Source organism: Trachymyrmex septentrionalis, unplaced genomic scaffold (assembly GCF_001594115.1).
Source record: "Trachymyrmex septentrionalis isolate Tsep2-gDNA-1 unplaced genomic scaffold, Tsep1.0 scaffold14, whole genome shotgun sequence".
Classification (NCBI taxonomy): Eukaryota; Metazoa; Arthropoda; class Insecta; order Hymenoptera; family Formicidae; genus Trachymyrmex; species Trachymyrmex septentrionalis.
This window is the reverse complement of record NW_017304543.1, coordinates 859,455-881,199: the sequence shown is the minus strand read 5'-3', so window position 1 is coordinate 881,199 and position 21,745 is coordinate 859,455. Positions and strand designations below refer to the sequence as shown.

Sequence of the window (21,745 nt, the reverse complement as noted above, 5' to 3'; positions counted from 1 at the left end):
ACACTCTATATATATATATATATATATATATATATATATATATATGTACATATACATATGCTGTATATATATGTATATATACTCTCAAAAAGAAAAAGCTTATCTTGTTTTATTAATTAAAACGCATGCTAGTATTAGCATGTGATATTGTACAATGTGTGCACATCTCGACATATTTTCTTCCTTTAATGTTATATCAATGTGACGGTTGAAAAATGTATGTTTGCGATCTCGGCGACGGTTCTGAGGCAGAATGTTTTAAACTGTCATATTATATGTTCAAAGTTATATTATGTAATAATATTATAATAAATACGAAATATTGTATTAATAGAAGACATGATAAAACACCAACATTTTCAGAGCAGCCAATAAATATGAGATTATAACGATCTTGTGCTAGCAAATTTATTTGGATTTATTTTACTTCCTATTAAAAGTGTATTTTTATTCTATAAATATGAATTTGTAACAAGAAAATACATTTGCTGGTTATATTTCTACAAAATTTTTTAATTTAATATAAGCATATCAAATATTAATAAAAAAATAGAAACAAAAATATCGAAGCTTGTAAATAATAATCAAGAATATTATTGATGATAAAATGTATGATAAGAGCGTAACACACTCTGTACAAATGTATATCAAATTTCCCAATTTAAATAGCACGTGATCGCATTTTTACTCTCTAGTATCACTTAAATGTTAATTCATTTGTTCTTTTTTTTACTTACATCTTTACGCCCAATAACATTCTAGGCTTAATATCCGTTTTTTTATTATCGAATAAATTGTGGATATATGTAAAACACATAAAGAACAACATTACTCAGCATTACCTTACTTAACTAATTAATATTAGCCTTTGTTACACTTCTTTTTGTGATCACTCCAAGTTGCACAACATTTTATGTACATGTATCACTCAGCTCCAGCAAATTTGCCTACTCAGATATTCACAATTTATTTATTTTGCGATTGAATTAACGTCTGAATCCCTTTCGCTGTAAGTAAAAGTTAATATATATGTATATGTGTACATGTGTATCTTCACTGCAATATTTCAAACATTATGTACTTACAGTCCTAAAGCAGTCTTGGAAATTCTTTCGGGTATTAGGCATATTATTATTGAAAAATCTGTACATTAATTTGTAATATTTTTCTGTAAAATCAACTCAATAAAAAAATGATAAAAATTAAAGTCATTAATGTAATACGTATAGGAATTATATGACAAATGCTAAATTTAAATTTTCATTGCCAACTTTATCGCTTGCATAAATGGACCAAAAGAAGCAGACACTTTTTTTCTGGAGCTGATTTAAATAGCTAAATTTAGTCTTCTCACCTGATGACTGTAAAGTAAAACTTAAATTTCAATTTAAAGCGATTATATATATCTAATTGAAAATATTCACTTCTATAAGATAAAATTATTTATCATAACACTTCACTCTTGTTAAATTTAATAGCATAAACACAAATTAAAAATTTATATTGCATCCTCTATGACACTATTAATGTATCCAATATATAAATTATACGTTATATTATAAACATGTTCATAATTTAACAAAGCTAAATCGTATATAAGTCTATTTTTACAAAGCGCTTTTCTGTCATTCTTGGCTCCATTCTGCCCATCATGTAAATACGAACAATATATTTTATACATAAGCCTAATATTCCGCGATACATTTATGTTATACTTTACACATCAAGGATTAACATTGGGCATGAAGTGCAGACTGATAAATATACATAAATCAAATATTTATTGTACAATTACTACTACTTACATTGACAACCAAAAAATTTGTGTTGAAAGTATTTCAAAGGCAACTGAACCCTTAAAGAAATTGCATATTTCTGTTTAATCCATGAGTGTGGTTGTTTTACAATCGTTACAAATATACATATATATACAAACTAAATACTACGTCCGTTGAACTGGATAAAGTTTCATAGTGCCTGACCCATGAAGAACCACCCACTCACTCACTCTCTCTCTCTCTCTCTTTCTCTTTCTCTATTGCCCAGCGGGCGATAAGAAATTTATGAATGGCAAAACAAAACGTTCGGTTACTTTTGTGCGGTACATCATGTACTCTTTGTCTTCTCCGAATTCGGTCTTACAACATATTGTAAGTTTCTTCTTGGCAGACTTACGAGATAACTATGATACACTGTGATTACAGTTTAGTCACAGCTCAACTGTGACGCATTTCAGTTTAACTGTGACATATTCCAGTTTATCAATGTACTTACTAAGCACACGTTTTATTCTCCTGTATCTGTAAGTCACTAAACTTGGCTAATTTTGGCCAATCTTCTTAGACTATTCATAATATCCGTGAGATTATCTTTCCTAATGCACAAAATGTTTCCAGACAAGTGGAATGGACTCTCTCTATGTGATTCGTTTAGTATCTCTTACTTTTTTTAACGCATTATACAATAAATCATGCTACATCGTATTATGCCACAATACTACACTGTTTGTTTCATTAAAGAAAGTTTATGCTTCCTTTGTTTTATCGATACACTCTGTCGACATAGCTTACTTAGTTTTCAATCACACCATATTTAAGTTTCACATACTATACACGTGTCACAGACAGACCTATGGGTGCCCACCATACATTTTTTAAAAGCACTTATTGTTGTAGCCATTCCTTAGCAATAAGCTCAATCTATGTCTCTTCCGACAACGAGAGAATAAATCTGTTTTTACATATAGAAGGGACATGAAATGATAACAGCAATTAAAAATCACAAATGTTTTTGTTGTTTTCAAGTTTGCCTACTATGACAATCGTTGTCGTTTTGGGGAAGGACTTAATTCTGAATCTTCATCCTCCTCATCCGAATCTCCTTCATAATCGACTAACCCCTAGAAATTATATATAAATAAAATGTATATAAATTTTAATTTTATAAAATCTAGAAATTAACATAAAATCATTTATTGGTACATATTGCAATTTAAAACCCAACTTAATTACTACAAGGACTTTAATATCAATAATTTTTAATTGCATATAAAAACAATGCTGTGCGACTATTATATCTCTCGTTTTACCTTTTTAAACAGTGCCGTTCCCGTTTTTTCCACAGTACCAATAGCTGGAGAAGGATTTATTTCCGAAGCAATTGGCGATTCATTCGTTGTTGATGAGCTGTTATTGATCTGTGGTTGTTGTGAGGTAATATTATTATTAGTATTGTTGTTTAATACAGACTGCTGTTGCTGTTGTTGCTGATGATTTTTAGAATCTATAATAATAAGATTAAGAGAGTAATAATGTATAATAGGTGGATTAAGGATAATAATGTAATAATAGGAATAAAATTTGAAAATGATTTTCAATGAAGAATTTTAATAGAAATTGTAAATATAAGATCTTATTGTGCTATTATATATATATATATATATTAGCTTACCTTCATCAAATTCTTCTTCTTCATTAAACCATAGTTCCTCTTCCTCGTCTAGCTGCCTCTGGTCCCTTCGATACCGACTGTTTCGTAAAATTGATGGAACACTACATATAAATAATTTTATTAAATTATAAAAATATATTTTTATAAAAATGATTACGCTGTTCAGTAGTAATTTGTTATATAATGTGTTCCATATAATTGTGTTTTTTATCTTCTTTTCATTATAAATATAGTAAAAAATATATCAATATATACCTGTCAATTGTAGCTCTATCACGATCTTTCAACTTGTCCTGATGTTGTTCATACCTTAGCTTTAATGCTTTAAATGTTTGTACATAATCAATTGCTTCCAATTCCTTTGAGAAATTTTCAACAACATGTGAACATAGTGACTTAATATCCTCCTGAAACATAGTAAAAGATATAAATCATGGTATAATATTATAAATTCTTTCTAGTATATTATATTGTTTATCAAACAAAGCAAAAACCATCATTACTTACCAATTTGATAAATTCAAACATTTCCAATATAGCCGAATCTAAGAGATTGTATCTGCCATTGTTTCTTACAAATGCATCAAATACAGGTGCAAACAAGTTGCCCTTAATTATATACCTATTATAAAACTCATCCTTTAATGCTATAATCTTTCTCATAAACCTTAATGCACATAGTACTAGAAATGTGTGTGTTGATTTCATTAAAACCAATATTCTTCTAAGTAAATCTTTATTCAATATGCAGTTTTTAATGTGATACGTATGGTGCTCCACACAAAATGATAACAATTCCAAGATCAATCCCAAAAGTTGTACTGTTCTGTAATCCTCTCTCGCAGGTCGTTCTCCAATTGTGTTTGCCAGAAGAGGGGCTATTAGAGTACCGATACTATTCTTGTAGAAGTAATTTAAGAAATCAGTCTTTTCTGATTTGTTAACAGAAGCCAACATGTTTTCTGGATCCAAAAGTAAACGTAGTACACCAGCCAACTGCACCGCTCCACCCAACTCAGGATCACTATCCCCAACAAGTTGAGCAACTATTACATTCACTAACATTTGGTCCTGTTCCGTGTTGTTTATCTGTTGTAATGTATAATCTCGTACAACACTTGGAGAGTATTCCACAATATAAGTCAAAATATCTATACTGGCTGTTTTTGTTTGTGCATCGTTCATTGCCAAAGTAATTTCTAAAGCAGGGAGTATACCAAGTGCTGTTAATGTTTTATAAAATGATTCTTTTCCTTGTGGCTGAAGATTTTGCGAAAAGTTGCAATATTCTTTTAAAAAAAGGACTAAATCGCGTCTTTTGCTATCTAAAGTCGCTTCGTCCGTTAACTGACGAAAAAGTTCAGTAAGAAATTTTTCATCCTCCTGTATCAAAGTTACTATTTCAACTTTATTGAAGAATATAAAACTACTCAATGTACTCAGCATGTTGTCCTCAAATACACTCGGAGTTGGCAGCACTACGTCTTGAATGTATTGAACTCTGTATGTTTGATGGATTTTAGCTAATAGTTCGGTATTTGTAATAGGAATTGCTTGTTTAAATCTGGCTAACTCTTTAAGATAGTCTCTGTGCTTCTTTGGCTGAGATAACGTTGGCTCGTACTCCAGGCAGCCAACAACATCGAAAATTGTATCATCGCTGAACATAACTTCAAACAATGCATTTTTATTGAGTAAGAAAATATTTTTGAATATATCGTAAAGATGATGTAAACCCTCAATATTTTCTAAATCCTCGCAAGTATGAAAAAGATTTAGCAATTTCTTAATGTAACCTTCGGATTCTAGTGCCAATGCTAATTTCTCTTTTCTCATTGGGGACGTTAAACAATTTTCTATGAGCTCGTTAATATCTTCCAATCGACTAAGTTCACAGGGAGGTAATTCGATAGGCGGTGCTGCATCTGACATATCATCAAACCGCTCATCTTCAGATTCTTCCACAATGTCTTGTGTAATTTCTACAGATGGATCTTTGCCTTGAACCTGACAAATCTTCTCCCATATTTCGTCACAGCCAGCTTTTTCTTGAAAACTTAAGGCTAAGTCGAAATTATCTCCTTCAGACCATACTATCAAAGTATCCTAAAATCATACATATATTTACTTATACGTTACACACACACACACACACACACACACGCACGCACACATACACACACATTGTCATGCATAAATTGTAATTTATTTAATACATTAATATGTATAATATAAAAAATATTGATTTTTTTAATAATACAAAAATATATTTTATAATTAGAACAAATGCAACATTAAAAAAATTTAATTAACAAAATTTTTGAATAAATTATATACACTCATCTATTCATCTAGTTTTCACAAATTAGATTAGGAAATTTTATATACAAGGTCGCCAAAAATAGTACTGTGATATTTAATTATCAATATTGATTATGCTTGAAAAGTCATAGATCTCTCTCTCTTGTAAGAGAATCATAAGAAAAGCAAATTCATAAAATCTTTTAATACCTGTTGTTTCTGATATGCTGTATCAGGTTGTATTTTACTCTCAAGCAGAAGAGATCCATCGCTTTCCGCTCTTACCAACAAGGAAATTCCCTTTAATCTCTCTACATAGGAAGATGAAACATGACCTGTACCACGATCATCCCATTGCCTATCTGCATTAAGAGCATATAGTTTTACTCTTCTACGTGTATCCGTCATATTGTAATTAGTGCACTGTCTGTATCACCAACTCTTCCGCATGCCTTTCTAAATTCAATCTTTGGCTTTCTCGCACTTATCTCTACGAAATAATTTTCAGATACCTATTAGAACAATGTATGGGCAAAAACCTAGATATGTTAGACTTCCGCATGCCCTTCAAGATTTATTGGTATTGCATCATACGTATAATAAAGACGTAAATAAGATGTTTGGTAATGCGTTAGTGTTTCTCTTTCTACTGAAAGATACTGCATGAAAAGCCACGTTTGGCATCTACAACTCCCAGGTGAATAATCTCGTGCGGTGGATAATGAGCACAAGCTACACACTAGTCGGTTCCTAATCGGATCAGCCGACGATCATATGCATGCTCCTTGAAACGGTGAACTTGATGAAGCACGAGTAATAGATGCTTGTCATGGATGAACGTGGAGAGTGAAGTTTCTCCCGAAGCCTTTTTTTCTCTGCGTCCACGAGTCGCGTCAACGCGACGTTTACCGGACAGACCGTAGACGCGATCCCTCGAAGGAGAGCTCGATCCAGCAGGCAGATCGCGCGCGGGAAAAGATCGCGTGTCCGCGACACTCTCACGTGTCGCAGCGACCACGACGTATCGGGATGTACGCGACAATTTAGACTCGTCGTCCCGACCGGCGCGACGACAACTCTCCAGCTTGGATACCGATACTTTTGGTTAGTGAACGTTGCGCATGTGAATCTTTCCACTCCGCTGTGTACAATTCCTCTTCCCGCGACCACAGCGGCGGCGGCGGCGGCGATGGAGGCAGCGACGGCGGCAGCGGCAACGGCGAACCCCCGTGGTATTATCTGATAGCCCTCCCGCGATACGGACGCTCACAGGAACACGATTAACTCATGCGAATACCTGTGACAGTCGCCGTCGGCTCGCATTGCCGCTCCCACCCTTTTCCCCTGAGCTGCACACTCTAAAATTGATATAGACACTGAACAGCCACAACACTACATTCCGCCATGATAGATCATAACAACGCGCCACGGGGTTCACCGCGTGACACGCAAGGACGCATAGCGCGAGATTTGAACAATGCCGACGGACTCTTTGAACAACTCTTAAATCTCTCTCTCTTTCTCTCTCTTCTCTCGCGGATCTTGTAAGTCCGGTTTCTTTTTATTCTTTTTTTCTTTTAATAAAATATTAAGCCCTCGAGTTTCCGCCGCGACTTTTGTCTTGACCTTTGAATCTCGATGCCCAGAGATCGACGCATTTCTCACAGTATCTAAATCGTATACGACGACGGCAGCGATGACCTCGAGAATCACGCGGTCGGTAAAGCGATCAAGTGCCGGTGAACGTACGAGTTTTGTTTACAGACTTCTGCGACTTTGCAGTCTTTTCATCGCGATGAATCAAGACTTTTTTTTTCAGATGCGCTTCGCACGCGCGCAACAATTGCCTCGCGTGTCGCCGTGATGCGATGATTTCATCTCCGCGCGGATGCATTTTCTCCAGACTCCAGAATCCGACGGGTTCTTCGATTTCTGACGTCACGGTCAAAGATGGCCGGGCGACTTCTCGAAGTAATCGAAGTGATATGACTCGGAAAATATTAATGTAGAGTAATAATTATAATGCCTGTGTGTTTGCGCGGGCGCATTTATGATATCTGAAGAATAATATAATATGCATGTTGGTATTTATTTAATATCCCATAATAATCGTCCAGAGCGAACCTGACGGATTTTTCTCTTGAAATATCAAATTATAATAATTTTCTTTACTAAAAACGAGGCGATAATTAGACTTTCACATTGTAGTAATATTCGATTCGATAACGGCTTGAAAAGTGGACCGATCTCGCTGATGACATCGTTACGTCATCGCGATATCTCTAAAATTTACAACTTGGTAGCTCGGTACACCAGCAATCGTTCGGATATCACATTTTTCTCTTTTCTCGCTCCTTTACAGAAGCAGCGATAACTTTATTGAAAAAAATATAAGATACTGTGTGCATATGTAATACAAGCGACATCTCGGTAAGAATCGTAGAGATACGGTTGCTATATTCGACAGAACAATTAAAAAAATAATTAGGACACGCTGAAAATTAATTTATAAAACCACAACGAATTTACAAATGTTGTGAATTATGATAAATTATCAGACGTTATTAATGTTTATCGAGAAAGTTACTCCTATATATTAACATTGTTACATATTCCGCTTTACGAAACTGAGTGTGCGCATTTTCGAGATGTTAAAATGAGGTTATAAATATCTTTTCGATTGATCAATAAAACTTAGTGGATGCATTAATGTCAGTCAGTTTTCTTCCATATCATGTGGAGTACATTGCTTCAAATTATTTTAACCGCGTATTCATTATTAGATCGGTAGCTCTTGTCACAAACATATTAAACATCACATTGACATTAGCAAGAATGTCACATTGTGATTGACCAGTGTCCATTGTTAAATAACATACGTAAAATATCTATTAAAAATTAACAATACATGTTTTTCTTAAAGATAAATTTTTTTTTATAATACTTGCTTATTGCTATTAATAAAAAAAAAAATAAACACGATATACAATCTACGACTGTATAAAATTAAAATAGCTAATCGTATAGATTAAACAGATTATAAATAATCGTATTCGAAAAAAAACTTTATGTAGAAATTCCATTTTTTTTTAATATTAGGATTATTTAACAAAATTTTAAACGTTTAATTATGAATATATCACAATTATAGTGTTTCTTTTCTAAATAATTATCTGGAATCAAAGTCAGTTTTTAATTCAAACAGTTAGTATCCAAAATTGAATAAAAATATCCAGTCCGGAATAATATAGTATTAATAATAATGTTGATGTAATAATAGAAGAGAAATATAAAACAATTTACTCACAGATTGAGCTAAAGTTTATGTCCCTGCATTTCTCTTTTATACATATTCTTTCTGCACTTTTAGTTAAGTCTTAATTCTATAACAATTACCTCTAAACATATACTTTTGTGCATTATCCATATTGTTAAAAAAAAGAAATATGTCGATAAATAAATTATATACATTGGCTAATTTTATCAGAAATGATTGTACTGTTCATCATGATAATCAATATCGGTATGTTGTCTTGGTTTTATGAAAGGATGAGACACACAAAAATATGGCGTATTTACATGACAATATAATTATAAATGTACATAAGAAATTTCCATATATTAAAGCTTAGGGATAAAGGTACTCAAATACATGTTTATGCAAAGAACATGAAATTAATTTTAAGATTTCATATAGTTTCATAAGAAATACTCTCGTACAATTGTAAAGATTATATAGATAGCAAGAAAATCTGTAATTATTTACAGGTAAACACATTTATAAATCTGAAAATTATAATCAAGTATAATAAGTCAATGGAATTAATTTCTTACATTTTATATGCACTCTGTATAATAATTTACAAAAAGAAAGACAAAAAATTGTCATTCCTATAAAATCATTCTTTCATGTGATTATGATTGTTGGTAGTATAACAGTTTGCAATTTGAGTCTCAAGCTTTCAGTCTCGGTTATCACTAAATTCTGGATTTAATAATCGCTGGAGATTTTTTTACAAACAGCCTTATCAGTGCTTAAAACATTAACTGCCTTTTAACCCCAAACAATATCGAATATCGTCTTATCTCGTCTGAATCACAAAATCCAAACTTTAGCTTTATACAGTCCTCAATTATTGACCGTTTGCGTTAATTGAGGCCGATAATAAACCAAGTTAAAAACTATTATGTTACATAAGTTATCACACAATTTTATTTTTATTTATTCTGTTGGTGGAGATGAAAATTTTTGTAACCTACGTCTGCGCAGCATTTCTTGTTCGCTTGAAGATTCAGTCCTAGATAAGTCTACTGTATCATTACATGCTGACGTGTCTTCCTTCGATATACTTGGAGTAGGAGTGTTTTCCTTTGACGTACTCGGAGTAGGAGTGTTTTCTACTTTAACTTCAGAATTATCGCTATTAATTCCATTACTTGTGTTTGCTGTACCGCTTGGACCTGGCATCGTGGATGTATCCGAGGTACTATCGGTATTGCTTGTAGAATTATTGTTCACAGGAATGCTGCAATTTTAAGCCATAGATGTTTTATGTAATAAATAATAGAATATATATATATATACGTATTATTTGTATAGAATATTATACTCACTTAGCGGTAGCAGCTGCTGTTTGATATTGATTCATCATTGCATTGGCTGCATCTAATAAAAGTTGAATTCTTTGCAGCGTTTGTATTCTGGCTTCAACAGCTTGCCGCAGGTTACCTTCCATCGCTCTGAGCTCTTCTTCGCTCAATTCGATTAAATTCGGTGGCGGTACAGGAATAGGTGGCAATGGTACTATTGTAGGAAATAGCGGTGGAAAAAGTGGAATATTTCCAGTAGGTGGTATTGGATTTTGAGGCGGAGTACTTCCAGCATTATTTTGAGGTTGCTGCTGTTGCTGTTGCGGCTGTTGTTGTTGTGGTTGTTGTTGCTGCTGTTGCTGTTGTGGTGGCATACCTGGAGCTGGTAATCCAGCCCAAAATACTGGGAAATGAAAGGGTGGTCCTATATTAAATAATAAAATGAAATAGATTAAATATGGAGATAACATATTTATAGAACATAAAACTCAAGTACAAGAAATAATACAAAGTCATACCGATAGGATTGACACCAGGTGCTTGTGGAGGTTGCGGAGGCACCTGTGGTCCAGGCTGAGGAGGATTTTGTTGTCTAGGTCTTGTGTTGTTTGGCGTAGGCCTCAAAATGTTCAACCGACACGTCGGACATGTTTGCTGACGTTGAAACCAAGAACGTAAGCATGCAGTATGGAAGATATGATTACACGGCAATTTTTTACTAGCTGTGACCATTTCCTCTCTGCAAGCATAATGTATCAGGTTACATTACAAGTGTTACAAAAAATCACATAATTTTTGTGTATTCACATATACAGTCTTAATAAATTGTTTATTATTATTCACACAATTTTATTTATTGCAATACTTACCGACATATAATGCAAACATTATCAGCAGCAGCTAATTCTTCAGTTGTTGCATCTGGATAAAGAGTATTCATATTCCTAATAGCTCTTCGAGACATTACAATATCGTGAAGTGCTTTCTTGAAGTCTCGCATTGTGTAATACATAGGACGCAATGCAAATAAAGGTAATGTAAATAACTTTATCATTAAGGTCACAAAGGCAAAATAGAGGAAAACCTATAAGGAAATATTGGTTTGTTAGATAAAATACAAGCACACACATATGCAGATTATAAATTAACATAAAAATAAGATTTTTACAATATAATTACTTTCAATACGCCAATAATCAATTCTGTATACAACAGGAAAACTGGTTTGTTGTCCCAAGGAGTTTCACTTTGTAGATCAATAGTATGCAAGACATATTTTACAGTAATATTAAAAAGAACAGTTAACAAAATTGCATATTCAAAGCCAAACACAAGTTGTACGGAGGGACCTTTAGTGGCTGTTGTATCGTAGGCATAATTGATCATCATTATATTGATGACAAACAAAAGATTTAGTAAAGTGGCGACTCTAAGATGGAACAACCATGTTATTACCGGACTTCTTTCCATCTGAAAGATAAAAGATAATTCATTGATTATACAGAATGTAATTACTGTATAGAATATAATTACATAGATATAATTACAAAAATAACATTAACGTATAATAAAAATGAATGTATGCTTGATACATCACAGAGATCCTTGTACTTTAACTGTTGATGACACAAGACTCACGTAATCAACACGGTCCTCTGCAAGCCAGTGAAATGACTTCAAGAACAAGAGGAGGGTAAATAATGCTATAAACTTAGGACTGAAATCATCCCTGAACACTGTAAACGCCAGGCATGTCTCTGTCACAGCATACCAGACTTTTTCCACTAGGTGCTGCAAACAAGATGTTATAAGAAAGACAACGACGTGAGGAAATGTGAAAGGACGAGACGCTTACCTCGAGCTCGGCAGCGCGTAAGGTACCGAAAAAGATCTTTCGCAGGAAGGCGTTAATCATGAACGCAAGAATAAATCCTTGCGTGTAGATTACCTGAGTACAAATACATATGTGATAGTAGAGCGCACATTCGTTACGCGATTTATCGAGAATGTTGAAAAAAATGCTTTAAGGAAAGCTCAACTCACGGTCATGCTTGGATTAGATTTGGTTATGTGAACGACGGTCGGATAGAATTGTTTTCTTTGATAATACGCATTGCCAATAACGACGCATGTTAGCGCGGTGCTTATCAGCATAATCCCAGCCTCTCTCATTTTCGTGCCGGGCACTTTCTCGTACAGCCCGAACACCTTCCGCGTTTCCTGAGCGAATAAATCGCTGACACTTGCGTATTGCACGGAGAATTTGATCGGATCGCACGTTTCCGACGATCCTTGTACCACCTCGATAACTGTATGTACAACAAACTGTATGTGAACAAACGTATGCGCGCACACAAACAACGCCACGCTGAGAGTTGGTATTAATGTGGCGCTGATATCGTGACGATATACATAACCGCGGTAATCTTCGAATCATTTATTTGCGTATAAAAATGTTTCAGAGGCTGCACTCCGCTCTCTTTTTTTAATGCGTTTTCTTTTTAACGGGAACATTTAACGAGGCAAATATCGCAGTTCGTTATTAATTACAATCGTCCCGTTATGTAAGATGTGAAATGTCAACCATTGCGTTGTGACAGCATGCAAAGGACAAGCGGTGCCACGTGATTGGTTACGCGAATGATCGTGTCGTGATCGTTGAACCACGTGGATCACGATGATTTTCGCTTTCGCAGATAAAAACACTGATAGGTGATGTCACAAATATTTAAAAGAAAGCGGGTGCTTTCTTTTAAACGTGGGGTTGTTCTTCTGAAAGAAAAATGCGAGCGAGAAAGAAAATTAACACAAACATTATAACGACATATAATTAGTCTCCTTGTAATAGATATATTCACAAGACAAATATTAATTATGATGATTTGTATTGATTTGTATTACATGTTATTTAATGAACAACAATATGAATATTGCATGTAAACCTGAATTTGTCATCGAATGACAATGAATGAGGATTATATGTTTAAATGAGAGCACAGATATATGCAATGACTAGCCTTAAAGATATTTCAAATATTTCATGTTTTAGCCTTAAAAAAAAAAGTGATTTTAAACGTTTACGCATAGACTATCAGTTTTGCTTGCGATGTCCTATTTCTATTTGTAGTAACTTTCTTATATATATATTCTGCTAATATAAGTATTAAATATATTAAAAACACCACAAAAGATATTGTTTATATATATAAAAACTGTATAAAAATTATAGCTTCTTAAAATAACGTATATATATGTATATGTAAAACTATTCAACATATAGTACTTATGGTTAGGCTTTCTGTTACGTATACATACTGAGAGTTCGTGTTTTCAAGATACTTTTAGGACTTTGACGTTTTGGGGTTCCTAGATGTGCCGTTGCTTTCAATGGTGTTCTACGTGTGTCAACTGGAGGTCTACGCACTAATTTAGAACTTTTCGGCGTTTTTACCGTTAAAGGTCGCTTAATATGTGGGGTTTTGCTAACATCTGATTTGTAAGGAGACATATTTGGATTTTCTAGCGTTGTACTGACAGGCATCTTCGTCAACGGCAATCCTTTTGCAGCGATGTTTTCTTTCTGAATTTTTGTGTCGTGTGCGACATTGATCCCTTTATCTTTGGTGAAAGTTTGATGTACAATTGGTTCCTTATTCGAACATTTCTGATCTTGCAGTTCAAATTTTCGCACATAATGTTCGTTCAATCCATTTTGAAACGATTTTAATGACGCATCTATTATTTGTGTTTTAATGCGTGGTAATGCATTTGGAGATGACACTGCGTGACGATTTTTATTTTTCGAATCCTTATTGGATTTTTTTCGAGAGACTTGCGTCCTGTTGCACGTTTGCTTGAAACATTCAGTATTTATTTCTTTAGCTACATTGGGAGAATGTTTATTTACATTGTCGAGACAATGTTTTCTGTTTGATACATTACTCGATTTAAATTCGGATCTTTTCGTTCCTTCATCAAATAATCTCGCTTTGGCCAGTACCATACCAGCATTTTGTGTTCGAAGTTTAGCGACGGATGCTCTGCCAGTCTGTGGAGCAGGTGTATTTCTTCGGGACACTGATTTAAAATATTTATCCGCATCTTTCCAAGATATTTTGTTCGAGCCTTCGAAAACAGTCTTGTCGCTTAGTAAACAATCATTGTTTAAGGCAATATTCTGATGACTATTTGCCTTTTTCAATTCATCGATCTTTTTATCGAAATAGGATGAGTTATCTACAAAATCTTTTCCATGAAAAGATGACGCTCTACGTACAGATGTGGTCGTATGATTATTATTCAAATGCAGATCTTTAAATCCAGAAAGATCCAAGTCACTATTATTTGAAATTTTACGTTCGCTTGAACGAGAAATCAATGTGTTAATTTGATTGTGTAAACAGGCTATTTCATCTCTCATATTATTAGAAATATTTTCATTACATTTTTCGGCAGAATGAGAGTGCTCCTTCAAGTATTTATTAGAATAAATCGATTGTTTTTCGATGGGACAAACGTTTACTTGTCTTTCGAGTTGCACGTGATGTTGTAAGTTGAATTCTGGAGATATATGCCATGATGCAGTTCTTCTAATACGTTTGCTGTAAATATTAAAATAATAAAAACAATAATTTTATATTTGTTTTACTAACTACTTTTGTATACTACTTGAACATTTTATTCTACACATGATAGAAGATTATATATTTTTAAAAGAATATTTATGCACTATTTAAAATAAAATTTTAAAATACATAAATATAATAATTGTATATATTACAAAAAAATATCATAGTTTAAATGTAATTCAATTACCTTGCAGCTTTTTCTTGTGAACGTCTTCTTAATGATCCAATTTTTCTTGCACTAGGCGATCTTATTATTTTATGTTCTCCCGATCTTCTGATCTTTAATTCTTTACTCAGTCTTTTTGCTAGATAATCGCTTGTTAGAGTATTCTCGATACTAGCCTCTTCCAATGTTTTTTCATACGCTGTCTGTATATTATTTAGCGAATGTGTAGTGATATCATCCTTCTCGTTGTATATACATCCAAACTCTTGAGAAATACGCGATTCAATCGCAGAAACTCGATTCTTTATATCTTCATATTCACTCTTACGAATTCTGACATAATCTTCTTCATAGTGATCACTTAATGAAGATATTATATCACTACTAGGAAAAAATGTAAATTCTTCTGAATCAGTCTTTTCTTCAGGTGTCAGCAAGCATATATTATCACTTTCATCTGTAGCATCCAATTTTCTTGAACTTGTGCTTACATTTATATGCCATTGCTCACCATTTTTATGACTTTTATTCATAAGCAAGTCCTGCTCGCCACCATCGTCTGATAAATCCACAGTGGCATTAATGAATACATCATTATATTCTTGACGAAAATCATTATTTGACGATTCATCATATTTTTTTGATCTCATATTTGATATTCTGTCGTTGTATTCACATTTTATTTTATGCGTATCAAAAGAGTTGCTTACTGAACTCCAACGTCTTTCATTACACGTTTTGTAATTGCCCATATATGAATCTGATAAGTTACCATCAACGTTCTTCTGAAAGTATTTTAAATAAAATTATTACAATTTAAATAAACTGTACATTTATTTGTATACTGTAATACGAATAATGTTAATAATTAAGCTTTTTAATCTTTTCAGATCTATTCAATAATATTGATTTAGATGGATTTTTTATTCTATATATATATATATATATATGAAAACAGCTATACTTACTTGTTTATTCTTAGGTACAAATTTGTCTAAACTCAATCTTAATTTTTTTGATTTGTCTAATTTTTCGGCCGTTCTCTTACAATATATATTATGTTTTGTATCAATATTATTTTAAATTAAATATTAAACTGTATATATATAAAAGAAAGAAAAAAATAACATAATAACAAAAGATAAATAGTTTCATTACTTTTTCTTTATACTCGGAGGATATTCTCTCTCAATTACTTTTCGTTTTTTGGTAAATTTGTTAGGAGCTACATTTAACTGCGTTAGATGTACGAGAGACTGTGGTTCATTAATATTAGATGCATCATTAGGTGCATCAGCGCCCTTTCCAACAATCTTCTTTAAGCCGTTGAACATTCCTGTATAGAACATTACATCTCCATGTTCAATATATGTTATATATACATACACAGATATAAGAAAAACTAAAATTTTAAATAAGATTTGAATGTTATGTGCAATACAAAATTACATTTAATAAATCTAATAATATTAGAAGGAGAGGGCAGGGGGAGTGTGTTCTAATCTAATTAATTTTTTCATTAATATTATAAATCTTACTAACATTTATACACACACATATATATATATATTTTTTTTTTTCAGGTATATTTTAAATAAAACTGAGAGTATTTCAATATTACTTACGTGTAAGACTTCCACTACGATGCTTCTTCTTTTTATGTTTTCTATGTAACTCAAATGAATCCAATCCATTGTCCGTGCTGCCGCTTGTTTCAGTAGAAATATTCTGGGCAATATGAGGTGGTAGGACACCAATATCTTCTGCATTTTCAATTAGAATCTGTAACAATATTAATTTAAGTAACAATTACCTATTTGCTTATATGATTTATCAATATATTCTCTAAAATTTCCATTACCTTGACAATAGTTAAATGCATTTGCAATCTATTCTGCACAGCCGACATGGATGTCTCTTGCAATGGCATGATATTCGGTCCAATGACTTTCGCTAAGTTGTCAATACTCATTTTGTTCTGTTTCTCATACATGGAAACCTTTTTTAAGAATTCCATGAAGAATGCTAAGGTATTCAAGTGATACGGTGGTAGCAACGTACATGCTAACAATAATGCCTGTATTCGATGACTCTTCAGCAATGCACAATGGACGAACAAATCGTGATATGCATATGGGATCAGTGGCTCTGGTAAATCTCGGAAGAAAGATTTTAGACAATTAGCAATATCAATCGCATGATTTTTGTCACCTAAACCACCACCGTTATTCAACCGGGATATCAATTCTCTCTGTCGCGCCTGAGAGCCAGCCTTTCTGAACAGACCCTCTTGAGCGACATGCTCTTCCAAGAACGTAGAGGCTTGAATGACAAACACGGGTATGTGGACTATGGCGCCTGATGATAGGTTAACAATGTCCAAGGCTTGATAAAACAAAGGGGTCTTGAAAACCTTTTTGGAGATATCTTTGCACGTCTCGGGCCTTTCGCTCTTAAGCATGCTCTTCTTGAAGCGATACTTAACTCCGAGGCTTCTAAGATCGCTGGCGACAGCGTGATACACCTTCTCCTTGTGCAACACATCGTAGATCAACATCTTCGATATTCCAGTACGTTATAAACCATATAAGTTCTGTGATGATTAATTCTTGAACGAAGAATTTATTTTTAATTACACGCTATTCAAGTGTCGTTTATTATCGTACTTCTCGTCACCCGTTTTCATATTGAATTTGATTGAATTGACATCCCTCCAGTGCCGCCAACATCATACGCCAACATCAACGCTTCGTAAAGGCGCCATCGCGATGCATCGCGAAAGAGCGCGCTTTCATCTGATTGGTATATTCCATTAGATCCTAAAATACAGACCAATCAGATGAAAGAGATCACTAAGTGCTTATAAAATTCTTTAATATGATTGGTTTAGGACAGAGCTTTTCCCAGGGAGAAACCTGAGAGAGGCCTTCTTCCTGTTACCTAAATCAAAGAAATAAAGAATTTCACAACAGTTGCAAATCTGTTTTCTCTCAGCCATTGGATGCGTTCAAATTGACAAAGTGACTAGCCTGCTCGCCGAGTAAATGAACATAATTGGTTGTTACTTATAGATCCAACCAATCATATACAATCGCACGGTAAGCATGCTATTTATATTATAATATCCATTTTATTTTTAATCTTTTTTCTATGACAAAAACAAAGGATAATTCCATCCATAAAATACTGCAACTATTATACTAGATAAATTAATCAGCAATTAATTTATCAAACCATTGATTAACTTTAACCAAAAAAACTTTTAAAAATATAATTTTTAATTATACAATTCATTATTAATCTGATCTTTTGAAACGCTGATTAAGTTGATCAGAATTTGATTGAAGTCAATATTCTACCAAAATATAAGTATATTGACTATAAATTTCATCGATGAATCACGTTATGCCTCTACATGTATAACGGCCTTTAATGCGCAAGTAGCGGATTCACCGTGAAATTCGTCGTCAGTGCCTGTCTGTCACTTGTCAGTGTTGTGCATGTTAATCAACGATGGTGCACGTGAGTGCACGTAATTTTTCGATTTGAGTTCGTTGATTTCGAAGAATGTGACCCTTCGCCGCTGAGCTTCTCGTTCCGGTCTTCTCTCCGATATTAGTTGCGTGTATTTTTAGACGCGACCGACTAGTCTCGTCTAGTCTAGCAGACTAGCGACTTGATTACAATTTTACGAGGCGAGGCACTCAGCGTCGCGAGATCACATCGTGATACATATGATGCGCGCGTGACGAGTTTATCACTGTTCCCGACGAAGTCATTTGAAATCGCCTGTTATCGACATATCGTCGGATTGAAGGATCGAAAGTGTCGAGGTGTCAAGGGTCGTTTTCCATGCCGACCCATTCCAAGTCTTTGACAATCGATTGGAAAGCATGCGTGTGCACAGATTCGTGAGCCTCGCTCGTCGAAGGACTCGGCGTGTGAACGGCTGTCGTCGACGATCAGAGGCGATCTGGATGCGCCGGCAAGGTTAGGAGGCTGCCATGAAGAGTCCTACGACCTCCCAACGGCTGAACGGGACCAATGCGCATCCCGTCCCGTCGCCGAGCCTGCAGACATCAGGAAGTGCCAAGTCCCGTCACAACAATGCTGTCAATAGCTTCCAGATGGTGAAGGTCACTGGACGCGAGTCTGGGTGCTATATCGCCAGTAATATCGCGCCGAAGGTTGGTAAGCAGCAGTTGGTGTCCTTGAACGGGGACACGGTACGTTGTGACAGCGTCAACGTCGACGAGGCACTGGCATGCGATGTGGCGCCTATACCAGCGGCTAAGACCAAGGCCCTGTGTGTACACATCAGAGAGAACAAATGGTACGACGCCGGTAACGTTGTCTCTGTCGGAGTAGCGGGAACCAGCCTGAATCATGCTCTGGAAAGCATGTCCTTGGCTTACAATCCTTCCACGAAGCAGCTGTATTCGGTGGAGGAGACCAGGATGCCCAGCAATGCACAAATCGACTGTATTTCTCAATATCTAGAATCTTCATGTAATGGTAAGGAACAAACGTCAGGTGTGAAACTTGACACGGACAAATATACGAAGCTCGAGAATGTCAGTGCAAACAGTAGTCCAAGAAATAGTTTGCCACGCTCGTGTAGCAGCACAGTGTCTTCCCTTAGCGAGATATCACCTTCTGGTAGCTTTCTAGGATCTGATGAACAACACGTCGTAGAAAAAAGTGATAAGATACCCAAACGTTGGGGACTGAACACGCTTTTTACAAAAAATGTGTTTTCGTGGAAGAATAAAGGTTCTCAACATTCAACACCTACCGGTAGCCCATCAAGAAATATTGACAAGGTAGGCGGTAGTACAGCTTTAATTCAACAGCCAAGACCAGCAAATTTACCAGCTAAAAATGCACTGGAAGAGGAACGTCATCGTAAGCAATACAATGCTATTTTAGAAGCAGCAAGGAAGAGAGAATTACGCGAAGAGAAAGAGCGTAAGCAACAACGGGAATATCAGTTAAAAGAAGAGAAGAGATTAGCCGAGGATTCCAACACGTGGAATGTACATGTTTTATCTAAATTTGAAAGCGTTAAGAATACGAAGAAAGTAAGGGAACTGTGGTGGCGTGGGTTGCCACCGAGTGTTCGTGGTAGGGTATGGAAATTAGCAATTTCGAATAATTTGAATGTAACACCGCACCTCTATAATCTTTGCTTAGACAGGGCAATGTCGAGCCCTAATAATGAGTCATTAGCCGCAATCAGATTAGACGTATCTCGTACCTTTCCTACCTTATGTGTCTTTCAAGAGGGTGGACCATTATTCGATAGCCTTCAGGGTATTTTGGCAGCATATGCCGTATATAGACCGGATGTAGGCTACGTGCAAGGTATGAGTTTTGTGGGTGCTGTTTTATCATTAAACATGGAACCACCAGACGCCTTTGCTTGCTTCGCGAATCTGCTAAATTATCCTTGTCACAGAGCCGCCTTTACATTGGACCAAAAAAGAATGAATACTTACTATAAAGTATACTCCAGTGCTCTTGCGCATAAGCTGCCAAAAGTCTTTTCCCATTTTACCATAGCTGGATTAAGCCCGGACTTGTATTTATTAGATTGGTTGTATACTATATATGCTAAAGCAATGCCTCTTGATGTCGCATGTAGAATCTGGGATATCTTTCTCAGAGATGGAGACGAGTTCCTCTTTAGAACTGCGCTGGGAGTGTTGCACTTATACCAAGAAGAATTATTAAAAATGGATTTTGTACACGGCGCACAATTTCTTACTAAATTACCAGAGAATCTACAAGCAGAATCCTTATTCAACAGTATTAGTCAAATGTCTACTACTGTTGGGACGACAACGTTCCAGCAAATGTTGGTTCTATATTCTTCGTAATTTATTATATCAAAAGGTATAGCAAAATTGAAGTTTTCTTATTGTGATAACAAAATCTGAATCTTTGTGCAAAAAAATTTTATACATAATTTAATTAATATTATTTAAAATTAAAAATCTAATGACTTATCTGAAATTTTAGATATCATGATTCGTATTTATTTGAAAAAATATATAATTTATTACTGAGTCCGATTGCATCAACATTACTTTGACTTTAAACAAATCCTCTCTGTCTCGTTTTAAAGCGAAATAGAGACAGAGACAGAAAGAGTTTTAAGCCCTGCTTAAAGTCAAAGTAACGTTGGTGCAACCGGGCCTAAATGTTTTAGAGATGCTATATATTAATGTATATTGTCTCTGATCTTTTAGAAATCATTTTATTCCAATATTTTACAATTGTCACAGAAAATAATGTAGAGATCAATTGCACAATAGATCAGAGAGATAATTTTCAGAAATTTGTAACAAAAATACATTATTGTTATGAATTTTTGGAAATTATATGCAGAGTCGAATCAGCTTTTTATCCTATGAAAAAATTATCGACCTCACACGTTATAATCCAATTAGGTATGCGGTCGATAATTTTTTCATAGAGTAAAAAGCTGATTCAACGACTCTGATTCACCCTGTATAAGTGAATAAATTTGTTATGGAAATATTTTCCATGTAAATAATGGACTGTGTTATTCAGTTGTAGATATGTTTTTTACAACGAATGAAATTGG

At 34.5% G+C, this 21,745-nt stretch overlaps 4 protein-coding genes across 4 annotated transcripts; 1 reads left to right on the top strand and 3 right to left on the bottom strand.

The window, feature by feature from the left end:
• Positions 1–1,529: 1,529 nt before the first annotated feature.
• Positions 1,530–7,284, bottom strand: LOC108745632 (serine/threonine-protein phosphatase 4 regulatory subunit 3). Its single transcript, XM_018481913.1, has 6 exons — positions 5,962–7,284; positions 3,958–5,556; positions 3,706–3,857; positions 3,451–3,551; positions 3,089–3,282; positions 1,530–2,899 (listed from the first exon to the last, which is right to left on the bottom strand). The coding sequence occupies exons 1-6, from the start codon at positions 6,157–6,159 to the stop codon at positions 2,813–2,815; spliced, it is 2,331 nt and encodes a 776-aa protein (XP_018337415.1). The 5' UTR covers positions 6,160–7,284; the 3' UTR covers positions 1,530–2,812.
• Positions 7,285–9,603: 2,319 nt separating this feature from the next.
• On the bottom strand, positions 9,604–12,513 carry LOC108745425 (E3 ubiquitin-protein ligase synoviolin A). Its single transcript, XM_018481572.1, has 8 exons — positions 12,385–12,513; positions 12,197–12,289; positions 11,980–12,132; positions 11,521–11,811; positions 11,211–11,425; positions 10,860–11,080; positions 10,366–10,765; positions 9,604–10,277 (listed from the first exon to the last, which is right to left on the bottom strand). Exons 1-8 carry the CDS (start codon positions 12,511–12,513, stop codon positions 9,974–9,976), a joined length of 1,806 nt encoding a protein of 601 aa, XP_018337074.1. The 3' UTR covers positions 9,604–9,973.
• Positions 12,514–13,635: 1,122 nt separating this feature from the next.
• Positions 13,636–17,825, bottom strand: LOC108745440 (rho GTPase-activating protein 11A-like). The gene is made up of 6 exons (XM_018481599.1): positions 16,997–17,825; positions 16,761–16,917; positions 16,294–16,471; positions 16,104–16,179; positions 15,157–15,920; positions 13,636–14,942 (listed from the first exon to the last, which is right to left on the bottom strand). Exons 1-6 carry the CDS (start codon positions 17,690–17,692, stop codon positions 13,643–13,645), a joined length of 3,171 nt encoding a protein of 1,056 aa, XP_018337101.1. The 5' UTR covers positions 17,693–17,825; the 3' UTR covers positions 13,636–13,642.
• An 835-nt stretch (positions 17,826–18,660) lies between these two features.
• LOC108745453 (TBC1 domain family member 14-like) lies at positions 18,661–21,014 on the top strand. The gene has a single exon (XM_018481615.1). The coding sequence runs from the start codon at positions 19,140–19,142 to the stop codon at positions 21,012–21,014; it is 1,875 nt and encodes a 624-aa protein (XP_018337117.1). The 5' UTR covers positions 18,661–19,139.
• The last annotated feature ends 731 nt before the right edge of the window (positions 21,015–21,745 follow it).